Source organism: Camelus dromedarius, chromosome 4 (genome assembly GCF_036321535.1).
Source record: "Camelus dromedarius isolate mCamDro1 chromosome 4, mCamDro1.pat, whole genome shotgun sequence".
Lineage (NCBI taxonomy): Eukaryota > Metazoa > Chordata > Mammalia > Artiodactyla > Camelidae > Camelus > Camelus dromedarius.
The window spans coordinates 95,372,801-95,386,414 of record NC_087439.1 but is presented as its reverse complement, the minus strand read 5'-3'; the positions used below and the strand labels follow the sequence as shown (position 1 = coordinate 95,386,414).

At 48.5% G+C, this 13,614-nt stretch overlaps 1 protein-coding gene across 6 annotated transcripts in view; it reads left to right on the top strand.

The window, feature by feature from the left end:
- COL6A3 (collagen type VI alpha 3 chain) overlaps positions 1 to 12,591 on the top strand; it is an 82,270-nt gene extending 69,679 nt beyond the window's left edge. For all 6 annotated transcript variants that reach the window (XM_010996338.3, XM_031452472.2, XM_064485296.1 and 3 more), the window contains 4 exons: positions 1,270 to 1,533; positions 2,605 to 2,703; positions 10,859 to 11,023; positions 11,784 to 12,591. In XM_010996338.3, the coding sequence (XP_010994640.3) occupies positions 1,270 to 1,533; positions 2,605 to 2,703; positions 10,859 to 11,023; positions 11,784 to 11,824 (569 nt within the window). In that variant the 3' untranslated portion in view covers positions 11,825 to 12,591. The remainder of the gene's footprint in view (positions 1 to 1,269; positions 1,534 to 2,604; positions 2,704 to 10,858; positions 11,024 to 11,783) is intronic.
- Positions 12,592 to 13,614: the final 1,023 nt, after the last annotated feature.

Here is a 13,614-nt window from a genome sequence, read left to right as displayed (position 1 = left end):
TCATTTACTGTGTCCCGGGCCTGTCCCTCAGAGCCTGTTTACCAAGCAGTCCAAACAAAGTCCTTGAGCTGGGATTTGCCATCTAGGGGATGTATTTTGGAAGGTGCTGGTTTGAGCATGGAATTGCCAAACCACTGCTCTTTTTCTATGTTAGGAAGCAATCTTCCTCTTCCCCGCTGCAGGACTGGTGAGCTCCCTGCAAAGAGCAGATGAAGTGAGCCCCCAGCCCCTGCTGCCTCCGCCCTCCCACTCCGACCACCCCAGCCTGCGTCGGGGTGAGCGCAGAACGGCTCATTCTCTCTGCGATGGCAGCAGATAGCCACCACCAGCCATCTCTCCTGGAAATGCCACTGTCTTAAGCTAAAAGGATGAGTTTTAAGTGGACGAGGGTTTTAGACCCTATCGAGGGAGTGAGAGAGAAAGAAAAAGCCTGTTGTTAGGCTCTCAGGCAGAAGCAGATGTTTCTTTGCTTGGGGTCTGGGGCCAGACCCACCTCCCTAAGGATGATCCCAGAAGGTCTGGGTGGAGCTTTGTAATTGCAAACTTCACCCCTGCTGGGAGCACAGGCCCCAGGATGAGGGTCCTGAGCCTCGTGCTGTGGCAATATTGGGGTGGGGGGTAATTTAACACTAAACAAACTGAACCATGAGCCGCTGGGGAGGACATGTTCCAGGCCGAGTTAGATTCTGGGCAGGGCCTGGGGGGATGCGGGCTTCAGGTCAGTGTGCTATTTTTATCTTTATCTCAAGACCCTAGAAGATTCTGTAGAGCCACAAACCATACAGAAGAGCGAAGGCAGGAGGTATGTGCTCATGAAAAAGAGGGAATTGTCTTCATTTTATGAACACAGAGAAAGCAGAGATTCCTTTAAAAAAAACCTTACGTCATACCCTGAAGTTTCATGATATATATTCAACAGGTTTTATGTTACGGGGCTCATTCTGTTATTCGAACACTTCAGATTAGCACCCTGGACCATGTGTTTTTAAAATATCTCCTTAATAAGAGATATTTTCAATAGAAAAAAAAGGTAGGTAGATACCTTGCTGATGAGTAAGCAGAGTTTCGATCACTGTGAGTTTCATGTTTCATGCCGGCCGGTAGGCACCACGTCGGCATTTCTTAGGACCTTGAATGAGAAATGAGTTCCCCGCCTTACCTGAATTTCAGATCAGCTGTCTGCTGACACGTCGCTGTGAGATTTCATCTCTGACCTGTATGTTGCAGTCACTGAGGGTTTTGGTTTTTTTTCTCATTCTGTTCTTCCAGTTAAGGCACCCCGAGAGGTCCAGGTGTCCGAGGTCACAGAGAACAGCGCCAGACTCCGCTGGGAGAGGCCCGAGCCCCCCAGTGCTTATTTTTATGACCTCATTGTCACCTCGGCCCACGACCAGTCCCTGGTTCTGAGGCAGAACCTCACGGCCACGGACCGCGCCATCGGGGGTCTTCTCGCCGGGCAGACATACCACGTGACGGTCGTCTGCTACCTGAGGTCTCAGGTCAGAGCCACCTACCAAGGCAGCTTCAGCACAAGTAAGTGTGCGGTCAGTTTAAGGAAAGCGGGCACCTGTCTCTGCGTGGGATATAAACGGGGGCAGAAAGCGGAAGATTCTTAGTCACTGACCTTGTTCTGAGTCAGCAACAAGGTTAAGTCGAAGTCCTGGGTGTGTTGGTTGCACCTGACTTTATAAATTAGCAAAATGGAAAGTAGGGTTCCTAGTGAACTGTTGCCCTGCCTTTGGGGTCCTGGCTTCTTTACGGAGGAAACACCAGAGCCATCTGGCCTGAGCGCAGCCCCTGTGCTGGGAGGAAGAAATATACCCACGCAACCAGTGGGTCTCAGCTGCTCACCGCGTCCCTGTGTCAGAAGCGTGTTCCGTGTTCAGTGAACAGAAAACACTGCGGAGTCACTGGCTGCTTTAGGAGTAACTGAGGAGTCCATTAAGTCTCAGTGTCCCAGGGGCCGCGGGACGTCCACAGCCACTGTAGAAAGGCCATCAGCGCTTCCCCCACCCTGGTCCACCGGCTCGGGCTCTGCCCTCAGCTGTGCTGGCCCTGGGCTCCTCTGCTGCCCTGAGGCCTGCTTCCAGGTCTCCCTTAGTCACTCATCCCGCCTCTTCTAAGTCCTTGACATGCCCCCTCCCCACCCCCTCCACTCCCCCTCCCGCCCCAGTTCACCTTGATCCCTGCTGCCCCCAGGGGCGCGGGCGGGGCTGGGGGCGGTCTCATCGATGGGCCAGGCCAGCATTCTTCAGACCGAGGAGCTGTGGCTGAGGAAAGGGGGTTCCCATCAGTCACCAAACAATCTCTGAGGTCAGGAGTCCAAAGACCCTGCGATCCCAGGGCGCTGTTTTCTTGGATGGAAGCAGAAAGGTTTTGCAGGAAATGAGTGGATTTGTTCAAGTTGAGATTCCTCCGTTTCCTTGCTGAGAGGACTTGGCGGTGCAGGCCACAGGCGCGTGGGGTGAGAGACACCTCCTGGCTCTCCGGGTTCCGGTGGTCCTCCCTTGTGTGCAGCGTGACCCAGGCAGGCCCCCAGCCCCGGGTTCCCAAGCCCTTCCCTTCCGGGGCTGCCTGCTAGTTGCATGTCTCTTTCTTCTCTAGAGAAAACTCAGCCATCACCTCCGCAGACAGTGAAGCTGGCGTCCAGTTCCACCATCAACCTCATGGTGAGCAGAGACCCGTTGGCTGCGGGTGAAACAGGTGAGTTGTGGAGACGCCGGGCGCACCGGCAGCACTAGGAGAGCATCCTCCCAGGGGGCTGGGAGCCCTGGCAGTCTTGTGCTCAGTCGTCTGCTGGGGCTCTGATCCTCAGACCAGCCAGGCTCGGCGGAGAAGGCCCCCGGCTGGCTCTGCGCGGCCCAGCGCGGTCTTACTCTGCGCAGTCCAGGTTCCAGGTGGGACTCACCTGGCCTGTCACCAGGTGCGCAGAAGCAGTTGGACGAGAGCGGCTGTGGCCAGGAGTTCTCGTGTCCCTTAGTCATTTCCCCTGTGCCTTGTTTTAGGATTAGAGTTGATTTGTGGTCTGTGATGCAGCAAAGAGTAGGGTTTCATCCACCCAGTGATTTAATCTAATAAAAAATTGTTTAGAGGAACACAAGACAACTCAGACTGGACTCCATGAAATACGTGGGTTTGGAAGGGACCCATGGGATCGATGTCCCGGTCCCAATTTCCTAAGCACACACCCTGGCTCAGTCTGTCCTACTCTTCTCCCCGTGCCTGAGCCCCAGTGTGTGCACATTTTTTGTTAAATCAGTGGCAGGTTAGACGTGTTGCTGGAACTGGCAGCTGCTTTTGTGCCCGGGCGGCAGAGCTCTGGGAGATCTGTAATCTCTCAGTCAGCAGAACATGAGCTACGATTATTGATCCGTGAGAAACCGGTTGATGAAATAGTCGGTGTGCGTTGCTTAAGAGTTTCCTGCCAAAGACACTGGTACCAATATCCAAAGTCAGAAGCCCCGTGGTTATTTAGATACGTTATTGTTTTATAGACCTCAGAGCAAAAGGTTTCCCCTAATGGAGACGACTGACTACTCTGTGAGATATTGGCCACAGCGGGGAGGAGGAAGGCAGATCTCTTTACAACGTTTATTTCCATAAAGGGGTGTGATAAGGGACATGGGCTGAGCGCCACGCTGCTTCCCGCAGGTTGGAAAGCAGCTGTGTTTTCTTCATACGCACTGCACTGTCAGAAGCACCAGCACATCAGTTTTTGAGCTGCTGGTGAAGGGGCCCCATCTTACTCTTGCCATCGTAAGTTTTAGGATAATACTTGTTTCTCCATCTCCCCCTTTCTGGAGTCCGCACCTGGCTCAGCTGCCTTAAAGTGGAAGGGGGGGGGTGGTTTCTGCCTCTACAGCCCATCTCTCTGGAGCCACTTGGGCACAGAGGGCTCCTGGTTCTTTGAGTTGCTTCTGAAGGGAACCGGCTCCATGGCTAGCACAGCGCTTTATTCCGTCAGTGGACTTTCCCTACATCCATGTGCGTGTGTTTGTATGAACATCTACATCTGCGCATCTGCATCTGTCTGTCTGTCTATCTGTCTTCCCTTAATTCAGCCACAACCCAGACTGACCTGTGGCACCAGAAGTTACTGGAAAGAAGGTAGTGAAGTTGAGGCAGGAGTTGTGAAACTGTTTCACACACAAATGTGTAATAACATCCATAAACCAACCGCTTACAGAGCTGCAGAATGGTTTAAAACAGCTTGCTTTTGGAAACCGCGTCAGGAAGCGTCTATGTTAGAGACAGCCGTGTGCCTTTTTCAAACTCCTGTGGCCTTTCCAGGGGAAGAATTGACAGAGAAAAAAGGAATCCCCGCCTTTTGATGCAAATTCATGGGAATGATTCAGGAGTTCATGGTAGGCTGGGTAGTGAGGTTTTAACTTCTTAGGGATTGTGTAAAAATATTTTTATAAAGACTTTTAATGCTATGATTTTCAACTCAAACTTCACAAAAAGGAAGGAAGGATGTGGTGTGATGGTTTGGGATGGAGACGAAAACTTCGGTCTCAACCCCGTTGATTTCTGCTCATAATTAAAGGGCCATGGCTGAGCCTCTGTCCATCTCTCTGGAGCCACTTGGGCCCTGAGGCCGCCCAGCGCGGGGCTTGGGCTCAGAGAAACCACATGGATTTCACCAAAGACCTGGGTCAGGACCAACGGCACTCTGACTTCAGGGTCCCTGGAATCAGTGCATACTGTTTCCCGCTCATCAGTAACTCCGCCCCTCACAGAGTGTGGGAAAGGTAAAGTTTCTAGCAAATTTGGTGCTTCACTGACAGAAAATGACTAGGAGTAAAATGACCTGGTGAGGTTCGGGGGGCGTCTCCGGTTCTCTCACGTGTGGTCCAGAAGGGATACGAATATATAAGCAGTGTTCAGTCAACATAAACAACATGATCTTTAAATAAGAATCTGACTGGGCTGTTTTTTCAGACTGAGTCATAGGCTCGGAAGTAGGAAGGTGTTTTCAATTGGCCCTTTGGCCCTTCTGTCTCTTCTCTTCATGTGACAGAGAGAAAAGAGGTTTTGAAACTGGGGCTTGAGTGTTTTTCAGGGCGACAAGGAAGAGTGAGATACAGAAGATCAAAAACCCTCCTGCTTTATTTTGATCAGTAGAGAACTCTCAAACCCAGGACTTGATGTCCTTTCACACTCTCACACGTGTGTGTGCGCGCGCACACGCGTGCTTCCCACCTGGTGATTCAAGTCAGCATGAAGATATAAACGACTTGTTTCTCTTAAGAGCAACGTTCTGCATAATTGATCTCTAGCCTGCAAGTAACAAAACAGTGCTTTGCTTGAAGAAGTCGCTTGCCAAATATTTGCTCAGCGAACATATGGGGTGCGCACACAAACACACACCCCATTTTGAAAACTCTTCTCGAATTAAATTCATTGGATGTTTACTTTAAAATGTGTAAATTCAAAATGGGTGAACAGAATCAGGAGAGGAAACTCGGTTCCCCCTCCGTCCCCGCCTCCCCCCTCTCCTCCCCCCATAATTAAAGCACCTTAGGAATTTTCCCCGGGGGTAAAGCATTTTAATGATATTCGTGTTTCTGCAGACAGAAACAGGAGGCGTGACTACCAAACGTTGTTTATTAAATAACTTTAAAAAATATAGTAACTATTCTTACTCAGTAGGTGCATATATATTTAGCATCCAAATATCAGCTGCCACAATGTGCATTGTTTCTCCAAAGAGGTATTTTCTAGAAAATTCAGGTAAAATAAAATTTAAAAGTAGCTTTTATATGTGGACGTGAATGCAGTTTAATTTCTCATTTTATTTTAATGCGGCACCAATTCGTTAGAAACACGGTTTGGGCTTGCAGAGATGTGTTCCTTTCTCAGTGTTCAATGAGAGATACTTGTCCTTGCTTTTTTACCTCCACGAATAAAAGATGTACTGGGGGTTTTGAGTCCATCTCAAGGAACCAAGTTTTGTCATTTGTCAAATTTTGTTTACCACTTTGGATTTAGGAACCATGGTAACCAGTGTCTGAATTTATGCAAGAATTTGTGGGCAAAAGCCCTGTGAAATGAAAAGGTCTCTAGGTCCATGGCATCCAGTGAGGGGGGAGAAGACTGAGCAGTTCGAATCCCTGGGTTTTCACTGGCGTATGTTAACATTTGCTTGTTTTGCAACTCACATTTAGTAGATACTTCTTGAATAGAAATTGGACAGAGGCACGTAATGAGAGGACAGTCTAGCGAGGGGAGTCTCTGTCCCCCACATGAGGATGGCCTTGCTGGGCGTGGAGTGTGAGGTGTGGCAGTAAGAGCTCAACTAGAGGTGGAGGCTGGTGAGCAGACCCTGGCATCATTACTAACCATTCAAGTTTCCAGACTTTGCAGTTCTACGCGATTCCATTTTAAATGGTTAATACTTGTATTTTCCTCCACAAAACAAAAGAAACTCTGTGGGGAAACCCCTCACCCCCTACTTTTTGCTCTCCTCAGCATCTGCAGGAGTCCCGCCCATGTTTCTGGGATGTGTCTGCTGCCTGTGAATGGCAGTTAGCAGCAGCTGAGTGAATCTTTCTGTGATTATCACCACAGTTTTGGAAAAGCATCACCGTGCCAGGCGGGCCCGCAGTGTGCTCTGTTACCGCCGGTCCTGAGGGTGCTGCGAAGTTGCTAATGTTGCTTTTAGGTTTTTATCATCACCTCTCTCCTCCTCCTTCTCATTTTTGGCTAAATATTTAGATATTTTCTTTGCATGTGATTAGTAAAGCTAAGACTTTCTGAAGTTTTTAAACAGCCAAAAAAAAAAAAATTAACTCAGCAAATATGCTTTTTTACAATATTACAAAACGAATTTTAAATTATTGGCCTACCTGTGGGTGAAGAAATGTTTCAATGCAGAAGACAGCTGAAATAACAAAGTGTGTGCCATTCTTTTTTGTTTTTTCCAACTTTTTCTAGAAATTAGCAATCTGTAGAAATGACGTTTTGTCTGAGCGGGCATCACCGGGTCCGTCACTCAGCTCAGCTCTAACGGAAGTGCGTCCTCCAGTGTTTTGCTTACTTTGTTGATCCTGAGATATACAGTGTCCCCAGCGCAGTCCTTCGGGAACTGAAATGTTAACTTGAAGTTGATGCCATGTCATGGCTTATTGGCAGCATTTTTTCTTATTTGATGGAACAGACGACAGCAGTGCATGGTACAGTTAAGATATCTTAGATGTGATGGAACACACTATTTGTTTGGCTGCGTTCTCCCATGAACAGTTCACGTCGGGTGGCATAAAATAATGTGATGGGGAAAATATATGACTTTATGTTAATAATAATTTAAAGAACTAACTTAACCCCACCAGTTGAGGTAAATTAAATAGCCACAAATATTTTCTCGACTTGGCTGAAAAGACACAGCCACCTTCAGGGCTGTGTGTTTATCGCTGCGTGAGGACGCAGCTCAGCCAGCAGCCGTGCGTGGGTCATGCTGCGTCTCCAAGGGCATTTGGCTTTTTTTTTTTTTATTAAACTATTAAAGTTTTATGAAATAAAATCTATTGGTCAAGATCCAAAAGAGCCACAATTACATTTAAAATAATGTTAAAAATACAAATAAATTTCCTTGGCATGTTTGGAGCCCATACATACTTAAAACTGTGGACACAGGAAAGGTATTCTCATTCAGGCCAATTGTACCTGCTTCTGAGGTTTGGAAGCACTTAAACCCTGTCACCCATGTCTGGTCCCAAGGCAGTGAGACCTTCTTGTTTTGAAATCGTTAAACTGACGAGGAACATAGTTGCACGCACCTACACTGCGGCGTAAACGCTTGCCGCTCGGCCCCCACGGCTCCGCTTAGGAAAGCGCTTACGCGCTGATAGCTCGCTGGTCTGGGAAGTGTCAGAGCCGACGCCTTTGAAATGCTGCTTTAAGACACCAGAGAATCTCCAACTGTAACAAAAGCAAGCGTTTCCAATTCAACGTGCTTTCACTTTCAAATAGTAATTGTCTTTCCTAGTAATAAAATAATAGATATTCATTTGTGAGGAATTCAGCACAAACAGAAAAGTGTGCGAAGAGTGTGGCTCTTACAGTCACAGCACTGACAGCCCCTGACGACCACCGTCAAGGACCCGGGGTGTGTCCTGCCTGGTTTTTTCCATGAACGTGACATGTGGACACACACACACACACACACACACACAGCACAGGCCTTGTTTCTTTGGGTGTCTTCCACCGCGTGGCTGTTATTCTAGGACGTCCTACGTTGGCTCCTGCGGCTTCTGGACACGGGATTCCCCAGACAGGGTTTTCCAGACATCACGCCTACATCAGTTTCCTCTGGTGTTTGGACGCTCACAGGGACCAGTCACTGTTCCACCAGGAAGTCTCACAGGTGGAGATCCGAATAAGGCAACCTCTCAAGCCTTTCTTTTAAAATGAAGCTTACTTACATTATAATTCTAGGCAAAAATGGACCAGGAAAGGTTCTTGATAATGTCCACTCCCCATGGTCTCTTAGGCTCCCGTTGGGTCCCCAGCATAAGGAAGAGAAAAGCAACGAATCCGCAGCCAGACGCTCCCCTTGGGTCAAGGCCTCCAGACTCCCCCAGGCCGGACCTAAAGGGCAAACTCCTCCTGGAGGGAAACGTGAACAACTGTCAAGTCCAAAGACTTGTTCTGGGGAAAACTCACCGAGGTCCAACCATCCCTCTTTGGGCTACAGGACATTTTAATTTCTTGGACCTTGAAACAGTCGTTTTAGCATCTGTGGACATAGCTCAGGCGAGTCCAGCCTGCATGTGTCTCAGGAATCAAAATGATGGGCGTTTAAAACTGTAAGTCTTCTTAAGAACAGAAAACCTCCCACTGTGATACTTTGAAAGCGGAGAATCCAGGTTTTTGTCTTTGAATAGCGTGAGGCCCTGCTTAGTGTATTCCTCTTGGTTCCCCACATAATGGCACCCTTATATTCCATGAGCAGACCTTACAGGTCTTGGCAGTGACTCCCCCTGGGATAAAGGAGATAAAATGCGAGAGCACTAGTTGGGTCCTGGAGAGTTATGCTGAAGATTACAGGCAATTGGAAAAGCCAGTCAGGGAGCTGTGCTCCGCTGTAGGGCTGCCTCCAGGCTGGGTGTCCTGGGTCTGGGGAGACTTCTCCTGTCTCTTCAGAAGAGCACAGGGGAGAAGGGAGCAAAGAGCTCAACATAGATGGCCAGGACAGAGTGCACCTGGAACAAACACAGGCCACTGGGGGATGCTCTGGGGAAGAAAGGGGACAGGTGGCGGCAACCCCTTGGTCTGGGTCTCATGCTAACGGGGGACCCACCGGTACACAAGGGGTCTGCTTTGGTGGTTGAGTGAGCTTTCCTTGCTCAGCACCTCCATGGTGACGTCAAAGCCCGGCGTCTCCTTCCGTTGTCGGCCTATTTGGGAGGGAGGAAGAAAGTTGTTTTTGTAAATTGCCATCATTTTATCCTGGCTTTATTGGGTCTTCAAAGGCTCTTGGTAGCACTGCTGGCTTCCTGGGCCTCAGAGAGGGTCTGCAACTAGGAGGTGTTGTAGTTGTGTGGCCACCTTCCTCGTGTGTGGGTGACAGCCTCTCCAAAGCCAGCGTTTTAGACCAATTCTGAGCCTCAGTCCTGTGCCTGTGACTGAGCTTGGGTTTTCTACCCCAAGAGCCAGATTCTCCTTTTATTTCCCAGTGCCAACCAGCACTGCAGACGCTAAGCACCCCTGCCACCCACGCAGCTGGCCCAAAGGCGCCCGGAGGCGCCAGCCCCGCGTGGGGAGGGCTGGTGAGCCATGCACGGGAGTTACTCGTAAACACGGAGCGTTGCCCGCTCTGGGGGTTTCATTCTACCATTTCAGACTTTCAGATAGCAGTCGCCGTGAACGCTTCTCTTTCCCAGCACAATCTGGAGTTTGCCAGAGAGCTCTGTAAACAGCAGTTTCACTGTGTGAGAGCTGTAAGCTGTTCTTTCCAGGCATTGTGGAGAATGTAGCTTTTACTCTGCAGCTGGGCTGCATCAGAAGTATGATTTAAAACATAAACTTCCTTAACTGGACAAAGAATGCTTCTCTGTCTTCAGAATAGCTCTGCTGTGTGAGATTTTCGCTGCCATGAATTTTACATCAGAGTTAGCACTTCCTTTTACTTGTCAAGTCTGGCCAGTCAGCAAGGCAGCAGGCGGTACACCCAGCACAGACACACGCGTCTGCACGCGCCCACTCATAAAGGGTCTCCTTTTTCCACTTTGACTTTTAATTTTTTTTAATTTTTAAAATTTTTTAGGAGGGGAGGTAATTGGGTCTTTACAAAATTTATTGATTTATCTCTAGTGGAGGTACTGGGGATCGAACCCAGGACCTTGACGCATGCTAGGCACACACTCTACCATTGAACTCTACCCTCCCTCGGTCCACTTTGACTTTTATTTTTAATCTTCTTGGCTTGTTGGGAAATGGGCAGCCTTATTTTTGAACTACATTGTGACAAAACTTAATTACTATTTTGCCAATGAGTAGAAAACTCCAATGTGTTAAAATTTGTTTACTTTTTTACGGATTTAGCATTGAGGGATTTGGAGAGTAACTGACCCGGTGATTGGAAAGCGGAAAACACAGTTCATCTCAAATTACCCAGGAATAATTGCTACCACGTGGGGCTCTGAGTGCAGTTTATGAAGTCCTTTCATCGATATGACTGTGTTTAGTGCTGTCAAAGCTGAGAGCCTCATGTCCACGTGACAGTAAGGACACAGGCATGAGGAGGTCACAAAGTTCCCCTCTGACAGCACGGTGACTAGACCTTCAGACCCTGGAGCTGGGAGCCCGGTAACGTGCATGTTCTAATTGACGCTTTTTTCTCATCTTGTTATTCAAGATATATGTCAGTTACAAAAAGAAGAAGGAACTTGCAGGAAATTTATTTTAAAGTGGTACTATGATTCGAAGACTAAAAGCTGTGCGAGGTTCTGGTACGGAGGTTGCGGTGGAAACGAAAACAGATTTAATTCGCAGAAAGAATGTGAAAAGGTTTGCGCTCCTGGTAAGTGATTCTGCTTTTGTGTTGGTGGTTTTCCCAAATAAGATGAGAGCTCCAGGCCAACAATTCACCTCCCAAAGACATTTGAATCACAGTAACTATGACAGGTTTGAAAAAGGAGACACACTGTGTCTTCAGATGAGGCAGGTATTCAGGTAAAACACATGACAGTTGCTTTCTGAGTTTTAGAATTTCCTAAAAACATCCTTGTATTTTTGCTGGTGGGGAAACGTGTGGTTGACCACTCCTCACTCTTCAGAAATGTTACTAAGTTTCTGTTATTCATAAAATATTGCAACAAACATGATGATTGGGAAAATAATATAATGAGCAATTATAGACACCACCACAGATAAAGAGCCCCTATATGGTCTATTCATCTTGAAATAATTTTGCTTCCTCTAACAACGTTGACCCCGGGGCCATCCATCACACCGGCCAGCGTGATTGGTAATAAAATCAGAACAGCTTCACAGAGAGCCCGAGGCCAGTGCCAGATGGGAGAGTTGGGTTTGCTTAAGGCCAGGCAGGTGATGCCAGCCGAGAGAGTGGGCTCAAATGGTACAGAGATCCCCAAGCCCCAGGCCAGGAAGCTCTGGGAGAACCATTGCAGGAGCTGAGCTGAAAGGTGAGATTGGTGATGAAAGCCAGAGGCCATGGGATCATTTTCATGTGAAACACAGTGTCCTTTTGGGTCTGTAATGTGGCTTCTCCCCTCCTCTTCCCTCCCGCCCTCACCCGCCACCCCTCCATCCACGCCCAGTGCCTGTCAACCCCGGAGTCATCGCTGCGATGGAGACCTAAGCGTGGCCCACCGATGACACATACCTCTTGAAGCAGAAGGAGGCAGCCATGGCAAGGCGTCTCTGTAGAAGCTCTGGGTGTAGATTCCCGCACGCTTTGTACCCTTTCATGCTTTGATTTACACTTGGACTTGGGAGGACCCGTCTGCCGCATGACCTATCAACATGGTGCTAAATGTGTCTGTGGACCCAACGCTCTCTGTCTCCAGGCAGTTATATCGTATACTTTGAACGTTGTGTAACAGTTATCCACTGCTGGTGTTTATGTGAACAGTCCTATAAACTCAAGTTCCTTCTGGAGTTTCACCTGATGCCTGCTTCAGGCAAGTGTAAGGTCTAGAAAATAGCCCCAGATTTCACAGTTACTCTGTATGCTTCCGCTTGGTTCATCTTTTTCCCTCTTAATTAAGCATGACTTTAGATGGAAAGCCTGTGTATGGAGGATAAACCAGAGTCCAGCTTTTTCACTCCCTTGTCCCCTGATTTCCTGGATTAGATTTCGAGCTGGTTTTCTTTTTCTAAAGCTTCTAACAGACGATCTAGAAGTTAGAAGGAAGCAAAATCCCTTAATCTTTGTGCACTGTCGTGGGACCATGCCTCAATTAAAGAATGAAAAGAAAATCATCACAGAGAACATTTCTGGCATTCCTCTAATGTGTGTGTGTTTTAATTTTTTTTTCTTTTGTGCAGGGGGGTTTAATTTTAATTTTAAAAATTTTAGGAAATTTATACAAAGAAACTTTTTAATAAAGTTTATGGAAAGTGTTGTGCGTTTGGTGTTCTTGGCCGTGCTGTTTCTGTGTCAGCATCGCCCCTGGGCCAGGGAGGCAGGGCCCCGCCCGGGTCCAGGACCCTGGGCACCACGCTTTGATTTCCAGGGAAGGGGCAAGAGAGCCCCATCAGACAGCGTGCGTGAGGCCAGGTGGACCCAGCCTGGGTGGGTTGAGTTCCTTACTGAGGGTCCCCAGAGTCTTCCTGGTCTTAGGAGCCAGGCTGGCTTTCCTCCTTTCTAACTTCTGGTTGGGTCCCAGAGACCTGGCCCCCTTCTCAGCCTCTTTAAAATGATTGTTCCCCGGGCGCTGCGTTTGCTCCCACTCACGCTGGCCGAGAGAGGACGTATAGTTGGCCCAGGACTCCCCTTCCCTTTTCTGGAGTCTCAAAGACGGAGCATCAAGTTCTTTTTTTCTTGAAAGACCCTTTCCTTCTGGTCTTCAGAAATAACACAAGAAACACATACATAAATATTTAGGTGGGACCTGAATTCCACTTAAAAAGGAAACTGGGTTTGTTTGACAAAACACATCTCTTCTGTCAAGCGCTTCTTGCTGGGAAAGCTACAGGGATCTTGGGCGTGGGCAGGACTGTTGTATGGAGGATGGGGGATGAATCTGACAGTTACTCTAACGATGGGGAGAGAGGAGGTGGGAGAATGGGTGGAGCCAGGGAGATGAGGGGAGACTGGGTGGTCACAAAGAGCACTCCCTGGGATTTCCACCCAGACCTTTGGGTGCAACTTCTAAATTCAGAGAGGCACTCAAAGCCTGTGCATTTGAACAGAAACTGGAGGAAGAACTGAGCTTTGTGTCAGAATCAGTGAGACAGAGTTGTAGACAAAGGGCAGAGATGGAAGGGGGCTGTGGGCAGAGGAGGCCGCTGCTGGAATCTGCAGAGATCTTGGGGAGGGCTCGGGACTTCACAATCCATGGTGTCGGGGATCTGAGTTTCCCCGCACCTTGCTGGAATGGAGAGAGCCTGGCTGAACATCTGGGCGGCTTCCGGGGGACTGCAGAG